General features: G+C 42.0%; 1 protein-coding gene across 4 annotated transcripts in view; it reads right to left on the bottom strand.

Moving 5' to 3' along the window:
- Nucleotides 1-1171: 1171 nt before the first annotated feature.
- UROC1 (urocanate hydratase 1) overlaps nucleotides 1172-20148 on the bottom strand; it is a 66146-nt gene continuing 47169 nt past the window's right edge. For 3 of the 4 annotated variants that reach the window (XM_073351321.1, XM_073351320.1, XM_073351322.1), the window contains 6 exons: nucleotides 18782-18852; nucleotides 17728-17826; nucleotides 14644-14743; nucleotides 11384-11465; nucleotides 3813-3912; nucleotides 1172-1420 (listed from right to left, as the gene is read on the bottom strand). In XM_073351321.1, coding sequence (XP_073207422.1) covers nucleotides 1280-1420; nucleotides 3813-3912; nucleotides 11384-11465; nucleotides 14644-14743; nucleotides 17728-17826; nucleotides 18782-18852 — 593 coding nt within the window. In that variant the 3' untranslated portion in view covers nucleotides 1172-1279. The remainder of the gene's footprint in view (nucleotides 1421-3812; nucleotides 3913-11383; nucleotides 11466-14643; nucleotides 14744-17727; nucleotides 17827-18781; nucleotides 18853-20148) is intronic. The other variant, XM_073351323.1, reaches the window with a different exon arrangement.

Genomic DNA, 20148 nt, shown 5'->3' with positions numbered 1-20148 from the left:
TTGGTACATTCAGATTGCAGGCGATGACACTTGCAAACAAAGGTCTAAGGATTTGGGTGCAGAGTAGCAACAGGAATGACAAAGGCTGACAATATGTCTTCAACATGGAAAAATGAAGCTACATAACAGGAGGACACAATTTAAATATAAAAATTAACCAATTAGTAGCTGCAGATATTTTATGCCAGGACAAAAGCAGGGTTAATCAGATTCTTTTCCCCTCACTGTGAGCCAAAGAAGGGCAGTATCCATGTTTCGGCAAGGTGTACATCTTCCCCCTGCCTTGCAGCTCCTGGACAATCATACAGAGTATGTAGACAGTGTGCTTCCTTTCCAAAGCATTGTGAAAACATTCATTCATTCTCAAATGTCCTAGGAGGTGAGTGTTTTTATCCCCATTTTACATGTGGAGAAATTGAGGCACAGAATACCATATCCAGCCTTGCCATAAACAGACACAAGTCCAGTCAAAGCCAATGGGAGATGAACGTGCTTATAACGGCAGAATTTACCTCACAAAGATGTGAAGTGATTTGCCTAAGGCAGTGGAGTGAGACCATAGCAGAACAAGGTAGAACTGAGAACTCCTGATCCCTAACTCCATACTCAACCCACTAGACCAGTGATACTCAGACTGAGGCTCCTGAGCTGCAAGTGGCACTTTAATGTGTCTCCTGCAACTCTTTGCAGCACGATATTAAAACACTGTGTGACTTAATTATTAACCAATCTAAGTTATTAACCAGTCAGGATGCCTTTACTATGTTATTAACCAATTGTAATGGATAAAACAACAACACTTGGTCTATATATATATACATATACAAATAGCCAATGAAACAATGAATTCACACAACTGGCTCTTTAGGGCAATGTTGATCACTCATTTGGCTACTGAACCACTGAGGTCTGTGTATCCCTGCACTAGACTAAAGGACGTCTCAGATTTCTGAACAGTCAGACAGGAATGGATATTTTTTATGTAGCTTAATTTGTTAGGCCCCGATTCCAACACCCTTATTCACACTGAATAGTATCTTCCTCCAGGAGTAGTCTTAATGAAGACAATGGAAAAACTCCCAATTATTTCAATGGAGTTTAGATCAGACCCTAAATGTAGGGAGCTTCCGCAGTACCCTGCTAATGATGAAGGAAAAGAACTGCTCACATGGAAGAGACACTTGCAATGCATTTATTATCTTACCAGAGAGTGAGGTTGGGTAACAAGAAATCAACTTCAAAGTGTGTCTGAAAGGAGCACGATGAATTCAGAATGCAATTAACGATGCAGGGCTTGCTCCAAAATGCTTTCGTCTACCACCTTGTGTGGGAGAGTCACCTTTAATTTACCAGTCTCCTCCATCGCTTGGCAGATTGTTTCATAGGCATTGCTGTTGCCCGACCAACAGCGTCTAGCTACCTGTCAGATCACAAACATAGTGAAAGTAAATAGATGTAAAAATGCAACTGTATCTCCCCACATCTCACCTCTCCCCATACACACGCACACAATTTAATTATAACAAATCTACCAAACTCATGCTAGTTCCCGGTTTCTTTACCAATGTAAGAAATCATTTGCTCTTTCACCCTAAGCATTTTTTTTAAAAAAGTTTTTGGATGGTCTTGATGCATTTTAGTCCAGTTAAAAATTAGGGGCTTATAGCCCTGGCTAGAGCAAGGCACACTGTAAAAAGATGCTTTGCAAAAGTCCCTCACAAGGAAAAATTAATGCATCTCAATCCAGATCTGCAAAACTAGCTGCTGTTTCAGACTGAAGTCTGTCTTAACCAATCACTGATTTTATCATGGGACAAAGAGTTACATGGAAGGACCCTGACAGCACTGCACATATTTTCAAATTGAACCCCAGGTAAGATTTGAAACCAAGGGGCCAAACTCCCTTCTAGCTCCTCTAAAGTAAATGGAGTGGTAGCCATTTACACCAGCAGAATTCAGCCCATAGTTTCTAGAACTGGAAGGCTCAGAATGTCTATGGCAAAGTTATGCCCAAACCACGGACCAGATCAAAAACTTTAAAAGAAATGCTAAGATTCAGATTCAGATTTATTTGTAAAATAGGTCTGAAGGAGGACAGAGCCAAACCTCCTTGAACTTTGGAGAAGGTCAGGCGTAGATCTGAACTTGCTGGTTTAGCCTCATCACGAGTGTATTGGTGCTATATAACTATTCTCAAGTATTAATTTATTATATCATGTATCCATTATGTCATTTAACACAAACATCACCGGCCAAATCCTGAGCTCCTTACTCAGTCTTTACACAGGCACAATCCAAGGTGCAATGGGCCTAGAAATATTATTTTGTTATGCATTACAAATCAGTGTTTGAAGTATTTGGTCAGACTCAAAGCTGTTAAAATAGGCAAATGCTTAAGATCCCAGTTCAGCAAAGTACTTAAGCACGTGATCAATTTAGAACTAATACATTTTGAGGATTATAAAAATAAAAGAACTACTAGTCAATGTCCCCTGCATATAAAGGATTATTCCTGGCAGTGTATTTTCTAGTGTACTGTCCAATTTCTTTCCATTTTTGGATGTAGGAATATAGGCAATATTCTAAGATTGTCTTTTTTAAACAGTGCACTGAGAAGTTGTACTATTGCATGCAATAAATCACATTGCAAGTAAATCTTCTACCAGACTGTTGTTTTATAGGCTGTCTCTGATAAATTATGCTTGTTAAGCAGTGGTCTCCATTACTCAAATCTAGAGATTAATTTAATCTTCTTCCTTCTTCTTCAATGATTTATCTGTTCTATCAGATCTCGTACAGGGAGTGCATGTGGATTGTTCCTCCTACTGTTTTTTGTACCACGTTCTCTGGAGAGAACCCGTTTTCAGATCTAATGCAAGGAAGGAAACCGTCTTCACCAAATTCTTTTGAGAAATAAAACAAAAACAGACCACACCAGAATTGGCAAGCAATCACCTCAGATGGTCTGAGACACATCAAGTAATTATGAATAGGCAAAGTCTTCCTAAAACGCAACAAATTTTGTCCTTTATAATTTTGCTGTATGTGATTATGCCACTGTGGGGAGTTGTCTACAGAAATTGAACCCAGGACCTCTGGATCTAAAAAGCATGAGCTACTCCTACTTGATCTAAATTACCACCTCTAGTAGCCCAAGCATGAGAATAGAGTCATAAACCCATATTGGTCTAGGTACTAATGGAGGACAAACACTCTGTGTTAGTATGTGTTACACTCTCCCTCAGGCCAAAGAAACTCAACCCAAGCTCATAGTCCATTGCAGTTCAATTAAATAAACTGATTTGTGTTTGCACATAACTAGCACTTAGTACTAAACTCTAGACTGAGGGACTTGTGGCATGTACCCAGGAATAAAAGTGGCCACAGGTGCCTAATGTAAAGGTATCTTGAGGTTGCTCCTTTTCCTACTGACAATATTGGAAAAACTCTCATTGATAAAGATAATAATGGAGATAAACAGGCCTTTTATGCATTGGGAATTCAGTGGGGGTTCAGGGTGCTCTGGACCTCCCAGGATACGGTCCCAAAGCCCTACATTTATTGGGTCTCTTTTTTAGGGTCTGACCCCAAAGCCCATTGAAGTTGTCTAAAGTTGATAGAAAGACTCCCGCTGACTTCAATGGGGTTTGGATCAGGCCCACAAATTGTACGATCAGAGAAGAGTTAGCAAAGTTAGTTACTCTGCCTATTTCGTGGTACAGCTTGCATATTCCTGGGACATCAAGCATTTTTTATGTTTTGAAGAAGAAAAGCAATATTTCAAGTCAAAACAGAAGGCAGATTTTGCTTACTCCATTGGAAACATCCCAGCTGAGCATCATCTTAGCTTGTTCCTCAGCCTCTGCTGATCCATCCAGAACAAGGCCAAATCCTCCATTTATCACTTCTCCCCTTTAAAATACAAGTATTTACATTTAAAAAAAAATTTTTTTTTAAATGATACAAACCAATCCTATAAGGTATCCCTCCAATCAGATGCACCGGGGGAAAGAGAAAATCTAAATTAGGCCTGGATAGTATTGCTGAAATTGGATACAGGACGCCATCAGTGAGTCTTTGTACTTAAAAGATGGAAAGTTAGCAGTACAAGAAACCAAAGTCCTAGTGTAGAAAAGGGTAGGAAGCCCATTCTGTACTTTCCCACACTATCAGCCAGCAAACCTATTCCTGACCCAAGTGGCAGTGCCAGAAGCTAAGCCCGCTGTAAGTCTCCTGAGAACAGTATGTTCCACATAGCCCTTGCTTTATTTAAAAAAAAAAAAAAACAAATACAGAAATGCCAGCATTCCTGATGATTAAAGAGCTAAAGTCACAGGGCTTCTTAAAGGTTAAGCCTTTCATGTTTGCTACATTCAGGTCTAGCATTCAGATAGTATGGTGATGGGGGTTCTGTTGGTATCTAGATGAGGGATCTCAAACACGTGGGGTTATTTCCTGCAGCCCGCCAGACTCCCCTCTCCCCAGCGCGCCACATCCCCACTCCTCTGCCTACCTGCAGGCGCTTCCCACCACCAAACAGCTGTTTGGTGGCACTTAGCACTTTCCAGGAGGGAGGGGGGAGGAGGAGGTGAAGAGGTGGGGTGGGGCGGGGGCTCATGGAAGGGGTGGAGTAGGGGCGGGGCTAGGGGCAGCACAGGCGGGGGCGGGGATCAGTAATGCGGCCCTCGGGCCAATGTACTTGTCTTCATGTGGCCCTCGTGGTGATTCAAGTTTGAGATCCCTGATCTAGACAGACAGACCAACCGACCTATTCATACTCCCATAATCAGAGTGTCACAGCTAAATACAAGATGGAACAGTTTGTTTAGCATAAGGCGTTAAAATACATTTCAAGGGTCCATTCAAGGTGAAGTGGCCTGTGAACACCTCTCCAGTCATATGGAGGAAAGGACTGAATAAAGGCACTGGATTTATGGCCTCCTACAATAATCGATAACTAAGGCAGCACGTTTGTCATGGAGGTCATGAAAGTCACAGATTCCGGGACTTTCCAGGACCTCCGGGACTTCTGCACTGGTCAGTGCAGCTGGCCAGGGGGCCACCTGAGCAGCTCGGGCAACTCCTAGGCCAGCTGCACCAGCCGCTGCTGGGACAGTCTCAGGCCAGCCCCACCCCCAGCAGCAGCAGGAGTTTGGGTGCATATGGGAGTGGGCTGAGGGTTGAGGTGTGGGAGGGGGTGAGGCTCTGGTCAGTGCTTACCTTGGGGGACTCCCCAGAAGCGGCAACATGTCCCTACCTCAGCTCCTAGCTCTGTGCGCTGCCTCCACCCACAGGCACCACCCCCACAGCTCCCATTGGCCATGGTTCCCAGCCAATGGGAGCCACGGAGCTGGCGCTTGGGGCAGGGGCAGGGGTAGGGTACGGAGCTAAGAGAGGGACACGTCGACGCTTCTGGGGAGCTACAAGGAGCTGGGGAGGGAGCCTGCCAGCCCCCCCCCCGGAGCAACCGCAGCACCCCCGGACTGCCCACCCCAAGCACCCACAGCACCCCCTGGGCTGCCCCCCCACGAGCATCCGTGGCACCCCTGGGCTGCCCCCTCCCCAAGATTTAGTCAGGGGTATACAATACAAGTCATGGACAGGTTATGGGCCGTGAATTTTTGTTTACTGCCCATGACCTGTTCATGACTTTTACTAAAAATACCCATAACTAAAACGTAGCCTTATGTATAACCCCACAGCTGCTTCCTTCACTCTCCCCCTTTTCTCTCTGTTCTTTTCCTCCCTATGACTGGAGGAGTGTTAACAGGCCACGTCACCTTGAGTGGTCCCTTGAAATGTGTGTTAACTACTTATGCTAAATGACAGGTTTCAGAGTAGCAGTCGTGTTAGTCTGTATTCACAAAAAGAAAAGGAGTACTTGTGGCACCTTAGAGACTAACCAATTTATTTGAGCATAAGCTTTCGTGAGCTACAGCTCACTTCATCTTTCACCTTGCATTTAGCTGTGACACTCAGAACGTTTCCCAGACCAGAAGAAGAGCTCTGTGTAAGCTTGAAAGCTTCTCTCTCACCAACAGAAGTTGGTCCAATAAAAGACATTACCTCACCCACCTTGTCTTTGGTCCACTGAGTGTGACTGATAACCTAGCCAGAATTCCAAATTCTGCTCTCAAGTACACCCATGTAAACCCAGTGTAACTCCTGTTAATTTCTATGCAGTTACTCCAGTATAAATGAGATCAGGACCTGGTTTAATATCTCAGATCATCCCACTACTAATATAGAACAGTAAGAAAATTAGATGTCTAGTTTTTTTGTTTTGTTTTGTTTTGTAAAATAGTCTCTTTGGCAAAACACTTGCAGAAATGTTTTTTAATGGCAAAAGATCTCCTCTGAGCCCAACATCTCAAAGACAATTCTTTGAAGCGTGGAAGTTAAGCGCTAGATTCCTGATCTCAATAATACTCAAGTAAATCCAAAGCAACTTCACTGATTTCAATGGAATTACACCAATGTACATCAGGAATAGCTGGTTAGAATCTGGCCTACCATCTAAAAAGACACCCATAAATTAAACCCCAAACAAGTCATGTTTGTTAGGATGGCTTTGCCAACAAAACCTCTCACTTTTAAAGGAGAGTACTCTGCCTTCATTAGCATTGGGTAATATTTTCAAGTAATTAAAGAAACATGTGGCATTTTGACCTAAGCTACCTCCTATAATTTCCAGATGCCTCCTCGTAAGGTGATCAAAGAAAACCAGGCCCCTCTCACAATCAAGATGTCACACTGTCAACTGTGTAGTTCAGTGTTTAAATTACCTCTGCTTTTTTGTCACTACAGTTACACAGACCTCATGCTAATATATATTCTAGTGCAAATGAACAGGCCTCGAGAAATCAATGACATTCAGTTGCTATAATTATGGCCAAGCCTGAGTTATTCTGTACCCACATCAACAGTGCATGTGATGCAGATCCAGCTAAATAAATACAAATCCTGTTTTTTGCTTGTGTTACAAGGTTATAACTTAGTGAATCAAAATGGAAGAAAAACATTTCTTGAGCCGTATAAGGAAGAAGCATCAGATTTGTCAACAATGCTGGTGAAAACAAAACATCTACTGCGAAGGCTGGCTGCCAAATAAACTGTGATCCTCTTTTCTGAATTCTCTAAACAGAAACATTCCAATGTCAAGTTGATTTCTTCCTAACATACGTATATACATACACTCCTTTATCAGTTATCATGGAAATGAAAGAGGAAAAATAAATCACACAGATGAAAAGCCTACATCGACTGAGATGAAGGAGATGAGGTGGCTAATTTTCACCATGCACAAGGAGATTTGTGTATTGCAGGGCCAGCTGATTTCTCATGTCCCCAGCAGTCTTTACAATGCAACACAGGTTCTCAGTTGCTGAAGTGCAACATTGCTGGATGAAAATGGAGGACCAAAGAGCATCTGGCTCTGTAGGGCAAGGAAATCAAATATATTTGTAATGGCTGGGGACTGTATCTTTTTTTAGGAAAAACGTCCTATTATCCCTCCCTTTCTCCCAAGAAGCAAATGCAAGGAGGATGCAGCTCCAACTAGACTGGGTGGCATACAGGTAAACAGAACAGAACCACTGCAGTGCTAAGGCTTTTAGAAAGCTCTCCGACTGCAGCATCTAATAACATGACATTGTTACGACATCTGAGTCTCAGTATAGTGGCTTATTAAGGCTTGTGCAAGGACAGGCCCAATTTTCAACTCCAACGTTCTTTGTGGAAGCCAAACCCTTTCATCACAGAGGGCCAAGTCTACCCCCATGAGTAAAGTGAGCAACAATGAGCCCGTCAGGTACTGTACCAAATACCCAACCCCAAATCATCCATGGCAGTTGGTAGGCTGGGTTACCAGTACCTGCCTTTCCATGAATATTTGGATTCCAGTAAACTTCCATTTGCTAATTTTCTGAATCATTTTGCAAGCACCCCCTTTGTTTTACATTCTGACACACATTCTACTCACTGGTGTAAATCCACTTAAGTCAGTGGAGTTACTCCAGATTTACATTAGTGTAACTGAGATCCCAATCTGGCCCATGCACTCTTCAAGCAAAAGAAGTAGGACTAGATTCCCAAAATGGGGTCCACCATGGGTTATACAGGGGTCTGTCCCTTGAGCCAGGGCCAGAACTGTGTTCTGGCAGTTTTGCTGCATGGAGGATGCCATTTTGTTCTCAAAATGGCATCCTCCAAACAGCGTGAGAGGTCGCACTGGTGGAGGTATTCCCAGGCTGGCAGGGGCATTCCAATAGTACCATTAAGGACCACACGTTCCCTGTGAGGGTTTTTTAGAAGTACTTTTTTTGCCACAGATGTCAAGACTCATGTCACTTCTAAAAGACAGGAAAGTAATACCCCCATTTAGGAGAAACAGAAATACAGATAAAATGAAGTGTAAAGGCCAACATGAAACTGACGTATGAAAAACGAAAGGGGTCCAGGGCGTTTAGGCAGCTGCCAAAGGGGTCATTTGCAGAAAAAAAAATTGGGAACTACTGGACTAGATAGTGTTTTCAATCACTTGAAGTTTGAACAGTCACAATCAATGCATAGAATAAACAATTCCTAAATACAAATCCATTTAAATAACAAATACATTCATGGACATAATGATCTTTCGGCAGATTTTCCAGCAGCTGACTAAAAAGTCTAAATTCAGCACAGAAATGACTCATTATGAATTATTCGCTCAGAATCTAGTTGTTTTCCATCTCTACAGCCTAAGGTTGAGATCTTCAGAGCAGTTTTGAGGATTTAGAGACATATCCTCCATTATAATTAACGGACATTATGGATGAAATCCTGGCCCCACTGAAGTCAATGGCAAAACTCTAATTGACTTCAACAGGGCCACGATTTCACCCTGTGTGTCTGACTTTCTCAAGACTATGGCCTCGATTCTGATCTCACTCAGGTGTAAGTCAGCAATAACTCCATTGAAATCACTAGAGTTAGAATAATGTAGACAGAATGATCTGACCAACCAAAATGGGAGATTGTTTTAGCTCTAATTAACAAGGCCACATAATAGTCAGTGCCTCTGTGGATAACATCTGTTGCAAGCTCTTTAATTCTGGTTCTCTGTACAGTTGTTCTGTAACATGTTGGAAGGAGAGTGGGTTCTTTACAGCATTTAACAGCAAAAGCTGTGCCCCTCTCAGCAACATGCTGTTCCACTGGACAATAGCCTAGAGACACTGCAACCAGCCAAAGTACCAGTAACTTCATGCCCCTCACACTACATTTTTAGCTGTAGTTTCCAAACTTGCTAGCATACGTTAGACTTGCAGTCTTGGTGACAAGCATTGCAATAGACTTTCCTGCTCTTAAAGTCATGGGCCTGGCTGAGATTTCATCGAAACTAGCAGCCTACTGCAGTGACCTTGGGGGGAAAGGGACATCTAGTGAAATGTCAGACACTGTCCTACAGAGCTTGGGAAAAATAAATGACAGCAAAGCAGTATTAACATTTTTCTTTCACAGATTTGAAATCCTTGATCAGACACCCCTATACTACAGGCAACTACCTTAAACTTGCGAACTAGAGGGTCAATCAGAAAACACTGTCACATTTAACGCCCTACAGCTCCTACCTGACTCACCCAAGCAATACCATGGGACTGCTTGGGTGGATAAGGCAAGCCAAACTTAATGGTATGAGTGATGATGTAATTTTATTTGTTTTATTAATAATCAATAATAAACCCAGTAGATCTATGTAACAACTGTACACCCAGAGTACTCAAGTGCACAAGTTTTCCAGTAAGTCGTTTGCAGATGGGCCCAGTTGGCCCTAAATACCACCCTCTAGCTGTGTTTGCTGGAAGCTCATGCCATGAACATGGAGATTCATGGAAAGAGGACAGTTTTTTTGCTATATTTTGAGGAAAACTATTCTTAAACACTTTTAAAAACTAAATTTTCTGCTTCTTATAAATGAGCCAAAGGATGCCTAAAGAAACAGCCAAGGCTTAAATTCTGCTTGAAGCTACACCAGTGTGAACCTGACATTGCAGTTGATGGAGTGATTCCAGATTTACATTGGTGTAACTGAAAACAGAATGCAGCCCTCAACAATAATAGAAAAGCTGTAACAAATTGCTATATTATACCGTAACAATCTGTCTCTCTACTGCAACATTTACAGAGCACCCATCATCACAGTACATAGAGTCCCATCCAGCAAAGCACTTAAGCACGTGCTTAACTTTAAGCTCTTGAGTATTTTTTTCTGGCATTGTTTAACATGAGAAGGCACGAAGCTCTAACAACACACTCATGTGCGCACAGGTAGGGGGAAGAACTTTTTTCCAGATTGTAAGTGGTGATCATCCTATGCCCTGAAACAGGAAGCCTGATCGTCATTAGTTTGTTCTTCCAACTTCTCTGTCTTTTATTAATGGAAATCTGCTAGAAATGAGTCATCTGAACCATCCTTGAGTAGTTTGAACAATCATACAAAACAAAGCAAAAAAGCATCCTCTTAATATTTTATTAGCCATGCTTCCACCTAGCTAGGCATTTCTATCCATGGTGCTTAGATTACATGATGAAAGTCATCTTAGGCAGCTACTATATTCTGATCTGAGATAAGTGCCAGTCCAGAGTAAGTTGTTAGTGGAGTTACTGTGGATTTACACTGGTGTAACCAAGATCAGAATGTGACCTCTGAGAATTCTCTTGAAAATATACATCCCCATCTCTCTCTATGGCAATCATATTGTTCTGCTTCTCACTTTAGAAATCCCTGCAGGTTCAGCATGTAATGCGACAAGGGGGCTGTTGTTCAAACCAGTCCTTGCATTGCTGCTGCCTTTTATCCTGCCAGGCCTGAGCAAGGGAAGAGGAGCAAAGAACTGAATGAAGAAGGACAGAAAAAAGTTTCCTGGCACCTGAGCTGTTTTGTATCAGTAACCCTTTGTTGCACTTTAGCACATGGGCATGTTATATTGGGGTCCTAAGGTCACAGATTTAAATGCAGCTTAAGGGGAAACCTAAACACAATCCATCCACTAACACTCTGGCTCTTCATGTGTGAAGACAATGTTGGAAGTGGGGTCTGTTCAAAAAGACTAAGCCAGTCTGTCCTTGTTTAGCAAATTAAGTTTCCCAAATAGTGCTATGGCCAATGTCTAAAACACTTTTTCTTGACATATGGACATTAATTAAAAAAGCGTCATATAACACCACTCTTCGACCTATAATATACACTTTGAGCTTCCCTTCCCTAAACCTCCATTTTTCCCATGAACATGGCCTTTTGCTGCCGCAGTAGCAAATGTTGACTCTTCTCTCTCTTTCTCACACACACACATCAACTGGATGGAACTGCTCTTCCCTTCAAACAAAATCAAGTTCTCCTTACCAGCCAACTCCACCACCATTGTGTAAGGCAACCCAAGTGGCTCCTCTAACTGCATCTCCTACAAAATTCTGTACCGCCATATCTAGGAAGAAAGGAAATGAGTTATTGCAGCACCAGAATGCTTCATTTATTTCATGTAACGCTTGTTGTTACTTCATTGCTTTTTCTCAGTCTGGGGGAGGGCAAAGGGAAGAGACTATTTTTTCCATCCTCTTTCTTTCCACACAGGAGGAAACACATGTCAGTATCACAGAATGCTCTGCTCGCTCAGGATTGTCATGCTCTTTATACACTGATAATGTGGAGATCTAAAACGAGAGGCCTATGCAAGAGGAACTGTAGAAAACTAGAAAATAAGTAAATAAGGGTATGTCGGCATTTCAATCGCTACAGCAGCACAGCCAACGGGAGGGGTTCTCCTGTTGGCATAGGTAATCCACCTCCCCAAGAGGCAGTAGCTAGGTTGGCGGTATAACTCTTCTGTTGACCTAGAGCTGTCTATACTGGAGATTAGGTCTGCTTAACTATGTTGCTTAGGGGTGTGGATTTTTCACACCCCTCAGAGACATAGCTAGGCTGATGTAAGTTTCCAGTTCTAAAACTTCACTGGAATAGATAAGACTTTGCAGAGATGTGGCACTTTTCATGGTAGAAACATTATTTAATTATAACCCTCAGTTATAAGTCAGAATTGGGTGGGTATTGTCATTTCCATTCACAAACAGAGAAACTGAGGCATGGAAGTTAAGGCCCCAATTTTTAAAAAAAGTGCAATAATTCTGGATGCCTCAGTTATGGGGTCTCACCCTGGGCACCCTTCAGCATGGGCATCCAAAATTAGTCGATGCTTTTGAAACCCTAGACACAAAGTGGAAGAGCCAAGGACAAGAAATCAGGAGTTGCCGATTACCAAGCCCGTGCTCAGACCACAGCTCCCTGTTACGCGCAGAGAACAAGCTAAAAGGCCTGTGCATCAATGAAGACTGAGATTTTCCATGGGACTTAAGTAGTGTGAAGGCTTTGCCCCGCACCTCTGTACAAGAGTGAGTTTAACCCTTAATGATTTGAAGTTGCAGAAGTTACCTAGAATATTTCTTTCTTTAAAAATCACACTTAAAAAAGCAAAAAAATAAATTAGAGGCCTGATTTTCAGTGCATGGCTTCCTCTGAAGTGCACATAAACACACAATATACACTCGCCCATGCAACAGCGGGCACTTACACTTGCAAATCCAATTCTAAAATTTCAGCTTTGCATGTACATTTTAGTACATCGAAGTACACACAGAAGTGTGCATATGTGGAAGAAATTGCGCACACCAGAAGATGACGGGCTAGATCCCAGTGAAAACAAAACCCTAGGATTTTTGATTCAGGAACAACAGAGCAAGTGCTTTGATTTTATGAGTTCAAAATCAACCCAAAGAAACAAACAAACACACCCCTAGAATCACATTTGCAATGGTGTATGTAATACATATTCAGTGTAAGAACTAGCTAATGTATCCACTGATCCATATTAAAACCCTGTCCAAAAGCTTTCATTATGGCATCATCTTGTCTGGCATAATGTCACTTTAATAACCCAGTTAACATAATTATTACTTTGTCAGATGGCACTGGGGACAAGAGGGATAAGAGTGTACACTCAACATGTAAAAACTTCCATTCCCTTCTCAGGCAAACAGCTGAGCAGAGTCAAGATTAGGAGGGAAGCATGGCAAGCAGAGTAATGATGCAATAATTTGCAAGCCCTCTGCTTTGGAAAAGGTCACTAATTGAGTGAACGACAGCACGGAAAGACACTTTCTTCAACAGAATCTGCCTGGGCTGAGGTGACCCTGATTGTCAGGCTGCACTGCTTAATGCAAAACCAAAACAGATCGGCCAAAGTTACAGAAAATCCCTATGTTCAGTAATGAGAGGACTTCAGATGGGCCAGTTCAGATAAACTACCAGATATTGCAGTGTTGAGGGGGAAAAAAAGAGAAATGAAGAGACCTAAAATGTTCCCCCACTCTCTCTGAGAGCTCGTCCTTAGGAGCTTGGAGAGCTAGGGACTGATCTACAGACCACTGAAAACTATAGAAAGATTCCCATTGATTCCAATGGGCTTTGGAGGAGATCTTTCAAGAGGGTCCATATAATTCAAGAAAACAATTTTATTAAACACTGATAAGCAAATTTCACTCTTAAAAAAATGAGCCTCCATTACAAACTGGAATCCTCAACTAGCCGACAAATTAGTCAAATTTTGCAACTCTGGAAACCTGCTAAGAATACTTTGTCCTTATAGCTTTGTAGCACCTTGCATCCAAGGACCTCCAAGCACTTCACCATCAGCAATTCATGACACCTTGCAACACCCTGAGGCATACAAATTATTATTATTATTATTCCCATTTTATGGTTGGAAAATTGAGGCAGAGAGAGAGATTTACGCCAACATTTTTGAAAGTGTGCACTGATTTGAGTGCCTCCATTTTTGGATGCCAAATCTGAAATACTTTGGGCTTGTTTTTCAGAAGTGCTGAGCACCTTCATTTTCCCCTGGCGCTCAGCACTCTACAAATCAGGTTCTAGGGCTCCCAAAATTACAGGCCCCTTTTGAAAAGGGAACCTGAATGACTTAGCCAAGGTCATTCTGCAGCTTGGTGGCAAAGCTTGGAATCTAATCCAGAACTCCTGATTCTCACTGCTGTGTATCAACCATCAGCCCATTTTCCCCGATGACAGGGCTGGCTCATAGAATCTGAACTGTATTTTCTCGTTAATGCACAGAGTAAAATGAACAGGGCTGTGTCAGTATCAATTCTGTTCAAAACATTTTTGTACACACAAGGTCTGATTCTGATCTTATTTCTACTGTACCAGGTTAATACTGCTGTAACTCCATGGAGAGTTCCTTTGATTTACACAGGTGCAAGATCAAAATCAGGTATAATGTTCCACCAGCTGGGGCAGATTCTACTCTTTAATTACACCAGTGTAAATCTAGAATAATGCCAGTGACTTTGTAGCATTAGTCTAGATTTGCATTGGTGTTACCAAGGGCCCTTCTACTTTAACTAGTTCCATGCTAATTTCTGAAACATAATTATATCCCATAAAGCCGCCATGTCAAGATAACAGGAAATCCGATTAATTGGGATGAAAGGGTTAAACAAAACCCATTTAAATTGTTCTATAAAAACTAATTTCTTGTTTTAAGCCATTTCTTTTGTTTGCCTAGACAGATATGTCTCAGCTGCTCTGCTGACCTGCACAAAAGGCTGATCCATCACAAATGTCTGAGGTCTCTCTGTAAGGACTGTCGGTGCCACTCACATCATGGTGATCTCGACTCAGGACAACCGGTGCCTGCAAGAAACCAAGGACAAGGAAGTGGAATCCTACAGACTGTCAACTCTGTCATTCACAGACTGTTTTTTTGCACATTTCACTCTCCACCTTATTGATTTACCATCTCATTTCATATCTCATCTAAAAAGAACTCGTCACTCCCTACCCTAATCCTCTTAATTTCCTTCTCCCTCTGTCACTAATTTTTTATTATAACTGGTAAATAAATGCTGACTTTTTGTGTGTGAAATCTGGTGGAGAAAATCACCATCATTTCACACCCAGAGATGAAGGGCCCTTTTTTTTGTTTGAGAGCTCTGCGTAAAAATTATATTTTCACACTAGAAAAAAAAGCAAAATGTGGCAAGTAATTGATCTGAATTGACTGCTATCTGAAATTTTAAAGACTTTGTGGAATTGGCTAATCCTCATGCGAAACAGAACAACAAAAAACAGGGCAAAGTCATATTTCTTCATGAATTTGCAACATTTTTGAAAATGTGAAATTAAGTATAATATCTGAGGCTATGAGAGATTACATAGATACTTTTAAAAAGCTCCACATTTCATTTTATAATTTAACTCTAACTTTATCATTTAGTACAATTATATTTGTAACTCTACAGCATTTAAGGAAACTGTTTGTTTTTATGAAAGATGCTATCCAAAATGAGAGACCAGTCCCGTGAACCTTACTCACAGAGAATTCTTTATTCATAGAATATTATTGACTGCAGAGGTACCGCCTGTGTGATCAAAGCTTTGTGAGATCAGGCCTTTAGCTTATCTTGTATTGTTTTCATTGATTCTTAACCACAAATCGCAACACATATGTGTAACTTAAACATCACTATAGATTGTGAGCTCTTTGGGGTGTTTGTACAGCACCTCGCACAATAGGGTCTGGATCCATGTCGGGGTTCCTAAGTGCTACTGCAATATAAATAATAGAGCTGGGTAGAAACTGGAAATCCCATTCCACAGTAAATTCCAAAACAATTAATGTTGTTGAGAAGTAGAACAAGAAATGAAATTTTGAAATTTCTCTTAGAACAAGAATTCCAAAATTTCATTGAGAAAAAATGAGATTTCATTCTGACCTTTTGGAAATGTTTCTGAGGCTTCCTGAGCTGCCCACAGCCCTGGCAGCCCACCAGATGGGGAGCCCAGCAGCTCAGAGGACTTGAAAACCCTGGGCACCCCGGCTCCGCCTGACAAGCTGCCTTGGACCCAGTAGCATGGAGGCCCCGGGAGCCTGGGCTGCTGAGGAGCAGAGAGCCTGGGCAGGCTGGCAGGAAACCAGACAGGATTCTGCTGGAAATTTGTCGAAATAGACACATTCCCCTGGAACATTTCAATGTTGTCAAATGGGCATTTTCCAGTGAAAACTGTTCCACCAGAAAATTTCCAATCAGTGCTAATAAATAATAAACTAAAAATAAGGGAACACTGAAAACTAACAGCTTCCTACAGCTCAGATAAATCTTTCTTGGCCGGCGGATATCTAGCCCATTTGATCAGGCCTGATTCTCCTCTCACTTATGCCAGTTTTACACCACAGTAACTCCATGGACTTGGCACGATCTGGAGTCAGTTTGCTCACTCTGCTCTGTTCTGCCAGTGAATTATGAAGTAACTTCAAGGGCATCTCTATGGCCAGCTCATGAGAATGGCTGAGAAGGGGAATGGAGATTCTGAAAAGATGAAAAAGATACAGAACAAAATCCAAAAGGCATGGAAGCCTGCCCTTGACATTCATAGCTCCGAGGGCTTGGTTTGTCTGGCCAAGTTTAGTTTTTAAGACTAGCTTGCAATGACATTCATTTTGAATCCTGACAAGATGAACGGTATTTGAAATATGTTAAACATTTTCTGAGTAACAAAAACCAGATATTGCTCCAATGACATTCATTGTAAGCATTACATGAATTTGCTTCTTTTAAAATGATGATAATTGAGCTCTGACACTGGAAAGACAGAGACGCGTGATTTAACATCTTTGGGCCTGATTCCAAGTGCACTTAAACAAGTGTGAATCTGGAGCAACTCCAATGGAGTTACACTGTTATAAAACCTGTCTGAGAGGAGAATTGGGCCCTTAGATTTTATGAGCAACAAAAATAGTAAAGATGGGTTTGAATCTCTGGATTTGAACGCCTGTCTGATTTGGGGGGTTGGAGATCAGACTGGGCTCAGAACCCTCTCTAAAACAAACACACATGCTGATTATGTTATTCTGTTGAATAGAAAAACATGCATGCCAGGCCCCATCATACTAAAATACAGGGAGCAAAATGCCACCACAGCATGCATCACTTAAACACCTTTCATGAGAATAAAAGCAAGAATTCAATTTTGTTCACCAGAGGTTTGTATACCACATAGTTTTGCTGTAGTGTAAAAGCCTTTATTATGCATGTACCACCGAACCCAACCATGAGCCCTAGATTCTTTGCAATAATAAGTGTGTATTATCTACAGCAGTGCCCAGGATCTAGGTCCCACAGTGCTATGTTGCTGTACAATCATATACAAAGCCCCAGAGACCTTAGAAAATCCCAATATGTACAAATTCCTGCACACGTACTACATTTCAACAGGGTAGATTCTGCCTCCATTACTCACACTGACTAGTATCTTACTCCTGCAGTAAGGTACCAGCCAGCGTGCACAAAGCTGGTAGTATCAAACACTGTGTTAGTTTCTCTTAATTTTTCACTAGCATATGAAACGTGAGTGAATGTCGACTGTATGACGCCCATACACAACACCAGGCAGATTTCTGGCCTGGGGATTAAATGTGGTATCTATGAAGACATTCTCTTGGTCAGACTCTCCTCTCATTGAATATGTTCCAGTGTAACAGGGAAGAGAATTTGGTTCTACATTTTCTAATATACTTTTTTATTATCATTGGTTGAACCATTCTACTTCTCCCATCCCACCCTGATCTCAGATACTAAACACAATTACCAAGCTGCATTGAGTGGGAAAAGCCGTACCTTAATCCTTTTCTCAGCAATGGCTCGATTAATAGCCACCGCAATAGACACACGACCCTTCCGATCAGAGTACAAGATTCTAGCTTGGGAGCCAACTACCTGGAAAATGAAAATGTCAGAGTGATAACGTTCTGTCTGCAACTGGCTTATCTCCAGACCCCAGCAGTAGACTCTGCCCCCTCCGCTGGAGAAAGCATGGAGTATTAATTTGGAAATAACCAGAAATAAGAAATTAACCCCCTCCCACCCCATTGAACTGAGTTTTATCTACACTCGCACAATGAGACTTATTTTTCTAATTAGCTGCTACAGTCCAGTAAATCCCACTTTTTAAATCAACCTCATTGTCAGGCCCACAATCCCCTATCAACAATCCCCTTATCAACAGCTGAGAAGCAGAGATTGGAACCGGTGGTGGTGGCAGTGGGCTGGAAGGGCAGAGAAATCTGGAGACAAAGAACATCGAACATCTGTCTCACATAGCTATGCTCCCATCCATCCCTTACTTTGTGGTCTTTAGTCTGACTTCCAGCTGGGGGATGGCATGCTTGAATCCTGAAGTGCCCACTGTTAACTGGCTGTGGTGCTTAACTGTGCTTTAAAAAGAGAGAGTCTGTCTAATACACAATGCCATAGGAGGAAATAGCCCTTTCCCCCCTTCTCCTGTAAAAAGCGTTACAGGACTAGAACAGCAGTCCTGAGGGGGACAGGACAGCTCCTTCAAGGTCAGATTTCAGCAGTGGAGCTCAGGGGAAGCTAGTTATGAATAAAGTGTATTGTGAGCCTATGATGCTTTGTTGAAAAATAGAGGTGGACTCGAGCCACAAAAGTTGGCTGTAGACCCAGTTTTCGAATATCTCCAAGTTGAGAGGGTGAGGTGTTAGTTTGGTTCATTATGAAGATGGGGCCATTCACAACGTTTGGATCCGGAGCTAGGATCAGATTTCAAACACCCCTGGGTGGACAGGGCAGTGTTTGGAGTCAGAGTTTTCACGAGGGCCCTCTTTCCTGCTTTTTGGTATGGCCGCATGCGAGAAAGAGGCTGTGTATTTACCAAGCTGTGCCTCCCGGCTTGCCGAATCCAGTGGATATTGTCGTGGTATTGCTGCTTCACAGATGCACTGACTGCAAGAGAAACCAAGAAACCAAAAGGTTTAGAAAAATAAAGGCAACATGCTCTAAATACTACGGAATTCATAAAACATCTCCAGGGTTCAAACCATACCCTCAACACAGGCGCAACAGAGGAATATAGGAGCGACCATACTGCATCAGACCAGCAGCCCATCTAGTGGCCAGCTCCAGTTACTTTCGAAGAAGGTACAAGAAATCCTGCAGCAGGCAAGTGTAGGATGATTGAAGCGCTCTTCCAAATCCATAACGGATTGATTTAACCCAGACACAAGAGGTTTCCAATACTTTTGTTCACATTAACTATAACAGCTCTGGATATTCTTGCTGTGCCTATAAATGTCCCATCTCTCTTTGAATCTTGCTAAATTATTGGCCTGAGCAACATCCAGTGGCAATTAGTTCCAAAGTCTAATTCCACACTGGGTGAAAAAGTATTTCCTTCTAGCAATTTGAACTTCCAGCAATGGAACTTCAAAGGGAGTTGCTTATGTGCATCTGAAAGCATAATCTGGTACAACGGTTGTAATCAGTGGGCCACATTCTCTCATTTACAGCTACGTAACTCCATTTAAGTCACTGGGTCAAACTGAGCAGCAACAGAAATGGAAGGGGGAGCTACATGTGGAGTGTAAGGTTAGAAAATGAGTATAAGTGGCAAAGAAGTGTAGCGTGCATCAGTCTGGCATGAGTGGGGGTGTTATAATACAAATCTAACATGTTGATGAGACTGAAGGTAACTGTAGCAGGTAAGTGACTAACGAGATAGAGGGAAGGTGTAAAATAAAGTAGGGGCTGCTTTATTTTGCACCTTCCTTTTAGGTGTTTTTGCTGTTCTACCTTTCCTTCTGCCCCTTGGTGAGTACAGTACAATAATTTGCACACCCACTGAATGCCAAATCAGTACATGTTACACTATACAGCTCACACCCATTTCCTCACCAACTTACAATGGGCATGTAACTTATACCAATATTTCCCTCAACACTGAATTTGGCCCAGAGACTCTCATGAGGTCTGAAACTGACTCCAGAGGGGGCTTCATGGGGGTAAGTGAGGAGTATTGAGACTATTGTCTTTTCACAAGGTGTACATTCAGGCAAATATGAACAGCCAAACTAGAAACTGAGGAAAGAGCCCGATATTGAAGATCAGGTTTAATATATTGCTAAAGAGAAATGTAAAATATATTAATTTCTGCATAGGAAAGATACATTACTGCAGGCCTGCACTAGCAGTGAGATAGACGCGAGATTGTTTTAATGATTCTGTAAGGAAGTTTCAGTGCTT

This window comes from Lepidochelys kempii, chromosome 7 (genome assembly GCF_965140265.1).
Source record: "Lepidochelys kempii isolate rLepKem1 chromosome 7, rLepKem1.hap2, whole genome shotgun sequence".
Lineage (NCBI taxonomy): Eukaryota > Metazoa > Chordata > Testudines > Cheloniidae > Lepidochelys > Lepidochelys kempii.
This window is presented reverse-complemented; position numbering and strand designations above follow the sequence as displayed.